The 9,893-nt window shown below is 32.3% G+C and overlaps 1 protein-coding gene across 1 annotated transcript; it reads left to right on the forward strand.

Annotated features, from left to right (window-relative positions):
- The first annotated feature begins 2,850 nt into the window (after nt 1-2,850).
- On the forward strand, nt 2,851-6,637 carry LOC126742428 (uncharacterized). The gene is made up of 3 exons (XM_050449080.1): nt 2,851-3,264; nt 5,841-6,433; nt 6,487-6,637. The coding sequence occupies exons 1-3, from the start codon at nt 3,052-3,054 to the stop codon at nt 6,578-6,580; spliced, it is 900 nt and encodes a 299-aa protein (XP_050305037.1). The 5' UTR covers nt 2,851-3,051; the 3' UTR covers nt 6,581-6,637.
- Nucleotides 6,638-9,893: the final 3,256 nt, after the last annotated feature.

The following is a 9,893-nucleotide window of genomic DNA, read 5'->3' on the forward strand; positions in this document are numbered from 1 at the left end:
TTTTATTAATTTCCTCAACTGCCTAGAAGTAAATCAAAACTAATCCATTTTTTCAAATAATTTTATAATAAAAGAAAAAATGTTCATTTAATAAAGTTCAATTCAATAAGTTGGGTTTTTTTTTCAAATTTCTTAAGATGCTTGCGGTAATTTTAAATACCATATTATTTCAAAACGAAGTTTATTTTTAAACTGTAATTCCTACACCATGTCATCTTTAATAAAAACAAACCCAAATTTTTTTTATACAACGGTAATTTTAACACGAGAATAACCTGCAAGACACACTTTTTTTTAACGCATATTGGCCAAAATTCCAAGCACGTCCGAAAAACCTGATTCGATTTTGATTATAACGTTAACTGACTGAAAGGATGCCAATCTCGTTCTTTACGTTTGAGAGTATAGCGGTACATATACTATAAAACGCCCATCGAACTAGTCATGGGTACTACATTTACACACCATTTGGTACTGCTATATTGTTATTAGCCTTAAGGCTTGGCATGTGTTTATTGTATATCTATCTTAATGTATAGGGTAGATCCACTTTGACATAACTAGTTGTATTTTAATTCATAACAAGGATTATCGGAAATATTTAGGTTTCGTTATTTATTTGATATACTATGCGCAAACTTTTTATTTCGTAAAATTCAGATTGAAAAGCCGAAGATAGTTACAGTATATGCCGTATTTTTTAATGAACAGATTTACTTTATATAAAAGGGCCATATAACAGCAGTATTAAAATTTACAAAATACTACCAGTAAGCATCAAAACATTGCGAAACATAAGACTATTGAAGAAATATTTAAACTCCTGCTAAACATTGAACCCACTACTCATGAGTATTTTAAAAGGGTAAATAGAATGTAGTTCTCTTATATACGTTTATAATGTACTTTTTGTATGACACTATTTCATTTGTTTTTGAAGGTGGTAGACAATGTTAATGTCAATGTCTGTAAACTGTTTACACTTGATAACGGTTGGAGATACTTACCAACCGAAACGTCGTGTTACATTAAATAAATAAGACAATGCAAGTTCGACAAGATGTTTTCACTATTTCATTGTATGTATAAACGTTATTCTGAAAGAAAAATTGTTTATTATTATTATTATTATTTTTATCATTATGGTCATAATAGTCCCTATAAAGAATATATGAAACTATACGAATATAGCCTTTAGGACCAAAAAACACTCATCAGTGTTATAGTACACTCAAAGATATACCATTGCTTCCTAATACGATTAATTAATTAGACTATTAAATCCCGTTGTGTAAGGCCCAATGTTTAAGAAGTGATAAACGGGGTCGGCTTGAAAATTATTCTTAATGAAACCTAATAATTAATTAAAAAATAGTATGTTATCAGAAAAGGTTAATAAATACAAAAACATACACATTTATACAGGGTGTTTCAGAACTATGGGATCAAACTTCTAAGGGTTGTTCAGTGCAACAGTAGAATCCATTTGAGTATAGGAACCCATATCCGGAAATGTGTCACTACGCCACAACGGCCCTAAGACGCGTTTAAATTTAGAAAAAATATTAATTACCTAAATAGGATCTGATGCATTTATTTTTACCTTTTGTATATGATACCATCACAACAATTGGTCAAAATGTCTTCCTCCAACCTCAATACACCGATTTAAACGCCGCACATGATTTCGGTGGATTACACTAAAAATTTGATCCTCGTTTTGAATGATTTCAAATGCTGCTGTTATTCGTCCAATTAAGTCTAGCTCTGATTCTACTGGAGTTTCGTAGACTAAAGACTTTACATGTCCCCACAAGAAAAAATCGAACGACGTTAAATCGGGTGACCTAGGAGGCCAAGAAACTGCTCCACCTCTGGCAATCCAACGGTGCCCAAACCGCTGAGCCAAATACTCGCGTACTTGTACAGCAAAGTGAGCCGGCGCTCCATCATGCTGAAACCACATTTGCTGTCTAACGTTTAGTGGAACATTTTCAAGGAGTTCTGGGAGAACTTCCTCCAAGAAACGCAGATAAATAGGTCTTGTTAACCGTTCCAGTAGAAGTTATGGCCCAATTAAATAATCATCAACAATGCCTGCCCAACGATTCTGATGTTTTCTTGGAAAAATTGCATAAGGATTTTCTTCGTCCCAAACATGCCTACTATTTAAAAATACCGTCTCTTGTGAAAGAGGCTTCATGGGTCCATAAAACATATCGTAAAAAATTTGGTTGTGCAATGATGTGATCCAGAAGCCATCGACAAAATTGAACTCTAGGATGATAATCGGCAGTTATACCTTGAACTTTCTGGAAGTGGTAAGGATGGAGTTGTTGCTCCTGTAGTACCCGCCAGTCAGAAGCGTTACTCATATTTATATTCTTAGCGACGTCACATGTGCTATTTGATGGTTCATCGACAACTCGCTGAAGCACCTCTTCTTCAAATTCGACCGTTCTTACGGTTCGAGCAACACCAGTATGACATGGGTTCCTATACTCAAATGGATTCTTCTGTTGCACTGAACAACCCCCAGCAGTTTGATCCCATAGTTCTGAAACACCCTGCATATTACCCTCAGATATAAAGGTATATGTATGTATAATACTTAAAGACCTAATATCACATGTTTTAATTCGGACCTATTTAATATTTTGCAATGCAGATAAATATTAAATTTCTAATCCGGCTCGGACCCCAAATATGATAAATTCGGGTCTTTTTATGACCCAACAGATAATAAGGATTTTATTCAAAAAGAAAAGGATTTCGGTCAAAAGATCAACGGAATATCTTTGAGCGGACTGTACACCCTGTACATATCAACCTATACTATATACATATGAAATAGCTGTTCTTCGGCAAATTTTATGCTTCTTAATGCACCAATAGCCGAAGAAGTCATCGGACTCATACCGAATGGTGGTACCCTCGAGGCGCTTCTAGTTTTTCACGTTATCATCTCACGGATCATCGAGAGGCAAAAAAGATGAAGAACCGCTTGGACGAATTTCGATCGTTCACAGTCAAGTAACGGCAGCGAACAGGATGGCATCAGGAAGGAATTCGATTTTTTGGTGTGTCGGTTTTTGTTTTTTGGTTCTGGCGGAGGGAGGGCCCAGGAGGTCCCAAAGTAGAAACAAGGACAAAGACGAACGACCTCAGCTGGTGTACGACCAGAAGCAGACCGGAGATTATAATATCCAGTTGCACTTAAAGGATTTCCAGATTATCGCCCTTTTGGGGGATGACGGGTTGGGGGTGAGTGTTGTTAATTGAAATATGTGTCTTTGTTTGTTATGTAATTTTTTTTAGTATTTTTTATTATATTTAATTACCTGGAAGAAATATCTTTTTTCTTCCAGTGCGTTATTCAGGCAGTTGAAAGAAGATGAAAAGTGTCTTTATTTTGATTCAGTCAAGGCACTTGACGTTACTTGACTGTGAAAAAGTTGATTTTTAACTACCTAAAGGAAATTTTTTTACTTTTATTTTTTCCAGGTAGTTGCAGTACGTTTTCAACTTTTTATTCAACTGCCTGGTAAAAAAACAATACTGAAGTATTTATTCCAGGCAGTTAATACAGAATTTAAAAAATGAGTCTATTTTTGTTCAATCTAGGATTTTCAACTGCCTGGAAAAAAGTTCTACGATTTTGTCTTTTTCAGGCAGTTAATGTTTTTTTATTCAACTGCCCGGAAGTGAAAAATTATAGAGTATTTTTTCAGGCACGTAAGAGAAAATGAAAGTTGAAAGTTTGAAAAAGTTGATATTCAACTGCCTGAAAGAAATTTCTTAATTTTTGTCTTCTTCTAGGTAGTTGAAGTATTTTTGCAACTTTTTATTTACCTGCCCTAAACTGAATAGCAGTAGATCATTTTGCAAGGCAGCTGGAAGAAAATTAAAATTGTCCTTATTTTGATTCAGTAAAAGGATGATGTTCTATTCGATTTTCAACTGCCGGGAAGAAACCTTCATTTTTTATTTCTCTCAAGCAGTTGAAGTATTTTTTTAACTTATTATTCAACTACCTGAAAGTAAAACAATAATAATGTATTTATTACAGACAATTGAAACATAATTCCATTTTTGTTGAGTCTAGGTAATAAATCTTGAAAAACTCATAAAAATTCGCTTTTCAACTGCCTTAATCAAATCTCAATTTTTTATTTCTTCCAGGTAGTTGAAGACATTTTTGCGACTTATTTAAGAGCAATTTTCTATTCGCTTTTTAACTGCCTGGGTGAAATCTCCAAGTTTTTTTTCAACTTTTTATTTAAGTGCCTGGAAATGAAACAACATTTGTGCATTTTCCAAGGCAGCTGAGAAAAAAATGTTTTAGTTTTCACTTATTAAGTGGCCGGAATAAATCTCCATTTATTATTTCTTTTAGGCAGTTGAGGTTTTATTTACCTACCTGGAAATGAAATAACATTAAAGCATTTGTCAAGGTAGTTAAAAGGAAATAAAATATGTTCTCAAAAAAAGTTTGAAAAAGTTGATATTCGACGGCTTGGAAGTCATATCTTGTCTTTTATTTTCTTCCAGACAGTTGAAGTGTTTTTTCAACTTTTTATTCAACTGCCTGAAAGTGAAACAATATTGTTGTATTTATTCTAGGCAGTCGAAAAAAATTGAAAAATGGCTCCATTGTTGTTTTTTCTTATTTAAGTGTTAAAACTCTAATAAAATAGTGACTTTTTGTTCGCTTTTCAACTGCCTAGAAGATGTTTTTTCATTTTGTTTTTTCCATGCAGTTGAAGTATGTTTTTTAATTCCATGAAAAGTGAATAATACTAGAGCAATTTTTCAGGCAATTGAAACAAAATTAGAATTGAATCAAATACATATTTTGAAGTGTGAAAAAGCTGCTTAACGAAAATTTCTTCACTTTTATTTTTTTCCAGGCAGTTGAAGTGCTTTTTCAGCTTTCTATTCAACTGCCTGGAAGTGAATATTATTTCAGTAGTTTTCGTTCAGTCTAGGCAGATGAAAACTCATAAAAGTTACATTCTTTTCGCTTTTTAACTGCCTAGAAGAAGTTCCTTTATTTTGTCTTTTTCGAAAGTATTTTTTAAATTAGGCTGCCTAAAAGTTGAAAAATGAAATGCCTGAAAATGAAAATTTCTTCACTTTTATTTTTTTCCAGACAGCTGAATGTTTTTTTGAATATAAATTGGGCAATTGAAAAAAAACTAAAAAGGCAGTTGAAGTGTCTTTTGTCTCAGCCAAGGCAATTAATATTGATTAAGTTTTTTTATTTGCTTTTCAACTTCCTGGAAAAAATTTCTTCATTTTTGTCTTCTTACAGTCAGTTGAAGTATTTTTTAATTTTAACTGCCTGAAAGTGAACAATATTAGAGCATTTTTCAAGGCAGTTGAGAAAAAATGAAAAATCTCTTTATTTTGATTCAGTCACGGCATTTAATGTATAAAAAAGTCGATATTCAACTGCCTGGAAAAAAAATTATTATTTGTATTTTCTTAAAGGCAGTTAAAGTGCCTTTTAAACTGCCTATAAGTAAAAAAAATATTTTTAAATTTTTCCAGGCAGTTAATAAAAATTGAAAAATAGCTTCATTTTTGTTCACAATAAGCGAATAATGTTAAAAAACTTAGAAGAGTCACTTGCTATTCACTTTTTAACTGCCGGGAAGAATGTCATTAATTTGTTTTTTTTCCAGAGAATTAATGTATTTTTCACTCCCTAAATCAAAATTTCCGGGTGCTGGAAATTGTTCTTAATTATTTACTGGTTATTTCGTTTATCTTTATAAAACGCTCCTTAAGCAATTCAATTGATTTTAATTCCTAATAAAATTGCTCTCTTTTCTTAGGATTACGAATATGACTACGACTATTCTGACTTCACAATAAAACCGTCAGGACCCACCACGTCAACCAGCACAACTTCCAAACCCTCCTCAACCACCACTCAAGGTTCTACCACTAGATCCTCAAGCTCACCATCTTCAGTTGCGAGCACCACCTCACCAGCAAAGCCATCAATGGTTCCAAACCTTCAACCAGATTCACTTGAAATAGTGCTACTGGAACCCACAAAAAAACCCATTGAAAACGCCACTTTTAAAAAACCCTTGGAAGAATCTTTGAATATTCAAGGAGGTTCAACTGAAGAATCTTCTTCTTCTTCTTCGAGCACGCCATCAATTCTTTCACTAAGGCTCTCCTCACCAAAACCAGACTCTTTGGATAAAATTAAAGTTCAAATTGTGGAAGGTCCCGGGCCTTCTTTGGGTAACAACTTATTGCCATTGGGGATAGTACCTGGGGAAGATGTCCAATCAGACTCTGGTGAAGTCTTACAAGGGGAGATTGCGAGTTATAGGAAATGTGCCAGCGGGTTCTCTAGGGATAAAAAAGGCCGGTGCAGGCGTCTTAGGAAACCTGCAGTAGCTTCCCAGTTGCCGTAAGTATGATTTGCATAGAATTTAATTAAATTAAGTCGTATGTGGTTTTTAGGTTTGGTTTTGGAAGAATTGCTAGTAATTTGGCTACAAGGTTAAGACTTCCCACACCGGTTTCAGATACTGAATTATCAACAAAGAGTTTGTAGAATGTTAGATTGTTACTAAGTTTATTTTATTTATTAAACCAATATTTTTATATTCAATTATTTTTGTTTTTTTTTTACCAAAGATCTTTTTCCTCATATAAGATATATTCAGTCTAGGCAATTATAGTATTAGGTTTATATTTTATTGTTTTACAAATATTTCGGTGCTTTTTCTGGTAAAAATATTGATAATGATTGTAAAAATGCAACTATTTTTTCTTGAAAATCTCCTGTTAATTTAGTTTGATTCTTCCAGATACTCTCATCTATTTTAATCGTTTCTTGACTGGCTGGATGATATTTTAATAGTGCCTGAAATTAATAAAAGTTTTGTTCTCCTACTCATCATCCCCATGCATTCTTGTCTTGGACACGGTTTTTTGTAGGTTTCCAAAATTTGTGAGTAATTTTTAATTTCATTCAGGGCACTTGTGGTCGAAATGTCACTTTTTTTTATTTCTTTTTTTCTTTAAAATCTCTTTAATTAAAGGAATTATCAACGGGCTGGAATAAATTAAAGTTTTGTTTTAGAATTAATTTTTTTCTTGAAAATCACTTTATTTAAAGGAATTATTAAGTGCCTGGAATAAATAAAAGTTTTTCTCCCTCCCACTCATCATCTCCATGCATTCCATCCTTGTCTTGGATACACTATACTTTACTGGCAGTGGCGAACCTATAAGATATTTTTGAGAGGAGGAGGTAGGAACCACACATACTTGAATAATAACATTTTAAAGTAAAACCAACATTCGCGTAATAATCACAAAACGTTAAAAGTCCTTGGGAGAAGAGGGTAATTTCTGTCATTTCATCCCAGTAAATCCGCCCCTGGTACTGGAAATTACAAATAACTTGTTGTTTGTTATTCAATTGCCTGGAAGAAATTTCTTCATTTTTGTCTTCTTCCAGGCAGTTAAGGTGTTATTTCAAATTTACATTTAACTGTCTGGAAATAAGACAAAACTGATACATTTTTCCAGGCATTTGAAAAAATGGAAAGTGGCTTCTTTTGGTTCAGTCTAGCTACCTGGAGTTGAAAAAATCATTAAAAAACTGATTTTTTACTCAATTTTCAAATGTCAGAAAAAATCCTTTAATTGTTATCTTCTTCCAGGCAGTTAAACTGTTTTTTTTTTTAATTCGTATTCAACTGCGTGGGTATAAAACCAAATTAAGGTATTTTTTTAGGCATCAGTTGAAAAAATGGAGAATTGCTTCGTTTGGTGCAGTCTAGGTAATAATTGAAGTTGGAAAAATTTAAGAAAAAGTGACTTTTTGTTCGGTATTCAATTGTTTGGAAAAAAAATTCTTAATTTTTGTCTTTATCCAGGTAGTCACTTGTATTATAACTGTCACGAAGACTTTGATCCAGGCAGTTGAAAGAACGGGGAAAGGAATTTCTTTTGGTTTAACAGTCTAGCAACTGAACTTAAAAAAATCATAGAAGAACTGATCTTTAACTTGGTATTAAACTAAGTGGAAGAAGTTTTTTTTTTTAATTTTATCTTCTTCCAGGCAGTGACACTTATGTTGAAATTTATTTATAGATTATTTTTTTCTTCTAAGATGATAACAGTCTATATTTTTTTTCAATCAGCCAACACAATTAAGATAGTTAACAAGCTGTGTATACACCACTTTTTTCCAATATGTTGTCTAACGCACATAAAATATTTATCGGTCTTAGAAGCTCATTAACTAAACTGGATTTTTTTACTTTTGATATGGGAATAACTGTTGATAATTTTAGTAGTTGAAGGATTTCAGTTTCAAGAGAACAATTATTACGTTAAGCAGTGGTTTAACATTTTCAAAAGTATTCTTAAGTAGGTTGATATTAATTTCATCAGGACTTGTTTTATCCGCCATGTTAAACAAAGTTTCTTTAAGTTCTGTATAATTATTTAAATTAAAATGATAAAATATTCTGTCCAAATTACAATCCTGGTTTACTTAGTCCTCTGTAAAATTTCTTTTGTCTACATCTAATAGAATTTCATTCATACTGTCTATAAAATAGTGATTCAATTTGTTGGGTAAATTATTTTCCATATCAATAACTTCGCCATTAATTTCCACTTCCTGTAAATTCATCACTTGCTTATTTTTTGGTATAAATACTTGCAAAGTTTTCCACATCTCTTTCGGATTTCTCCTATTTCCATATATTTTATCCTCATAATGCTTTCTCTTTTCATCCCTTATTATTTTTACTGCCAAATTTCTTTTTGCTTTGTAATTATTGAAGTTTTCAGAAGTTTAATTTTTTTTATATAACTTAGAACTTACATTCCTATTTCTAGTAGCAGCTTCCACAACATTATTCCACCAAACTTTATATCTAGGGTAAATTTTAACTATTCTTAACGGAGCTATAACATCTAATGTATTTATTATGATACTAACGAATTCATTATAGTTTTCATTCATATTAGCATGATCAAAATTAAAATTGCGCTGTTCCAGTAGATTGTTTAAACTGATAAAATCAATATATCTTCCTTTACTTTGCAAGATTTTGGGCTCTCTTGAATATACATTATTGTGCAACATTTCAATTATGTAGCAATCAGTGATTCTTGGACTTTCTAATACTCTGGCCTGAAACATATTCCTTTCAGATCATGAAGCAGTGTTAACAAAGTTTTCTATAATATCAAAAACTAAAAATGTTCCCCGTAAATTAGGCCGTATTTTCTCAGATTGAAATTTTCTAAATTTTAAGCACCTGTGTCTAACAACTGACTGGAATGTCCACTCTTCTGGTGTTGATTCAGAATTCTCTAGATTTATAAAAACGCTATTTAATCTGTGTCACAAATCCTTTCCTTTAAGGCCTCTCAAACTGAAAAAACATAAACCTTGGTCTAGCCAAGGCTTACGTACATCTGCTAAGAACATGCGTTCATTATTCAATCTTGGAAAATTCTCAGACAGCGCTTTCTTTCATGACTATATAAGGCTATATAAAAAAGTTCATCAAAGGACTCAGGAGACTGGCAAATTCTGGTAATGTCGCTAAAGAATCATGGTCGATTGTTAATAATCTGAGAAATAGACCCTCTAAGTTCAATACTATCTACCTCTCCTGAGAACGTCAATAATTATTTTGTAAATGTAGCGAAGAATCTAATGAGTACCATAGCTTTTACCCACGATCCACTTTCTTATCTTTCTTGTGCAGATGAGAATTTATACAGTTTTTTATATATATAGGCTGAATATATATATAGGCTTTATATATATAATAGGCTGAATTTTCGGGCGCAAAAATTGACTAGACTTAAAAAACTCTTCTATGTAGATTTTT

This window comes from Anthonomus grandis, chromosome 11 (assembly GCF_022605725.1).
Source record: "Anthonomus grandis grandis chromosome 11, icAntGran1.3, whole genome shotgun sequence".
NCBI classification, from domain to species: Eukaryota; Metazoa; Arthropoda; class Insecta; order Coleoptera; family Curculionidae; genus Anthonomus; species Anthonomus grandis.

Coding starts and splice junctions, on each gene's coding strand:
- LOC126742428 (XM_050449080.1), top strand. CDS start 3,052: ATGGCATCAGGAAGGAATTCGATTTTTTGGTGTGTCGGTTTTTGTTTT. Junction 3,265..5,840: donor TGGGGGATGACGGGTTGGGG/GTGAGTGTTGTT, acceptor CTCTTTTCTTAG/GATTACGAATATGACTACGA. Junction 6,434..6,486: donor GCAGTAGCTTCCCAGTTGCC/GTAAGTATGATT, acceptor TGTGGTTTTTAG/GTTTGGTTTTGGAAGAATTG.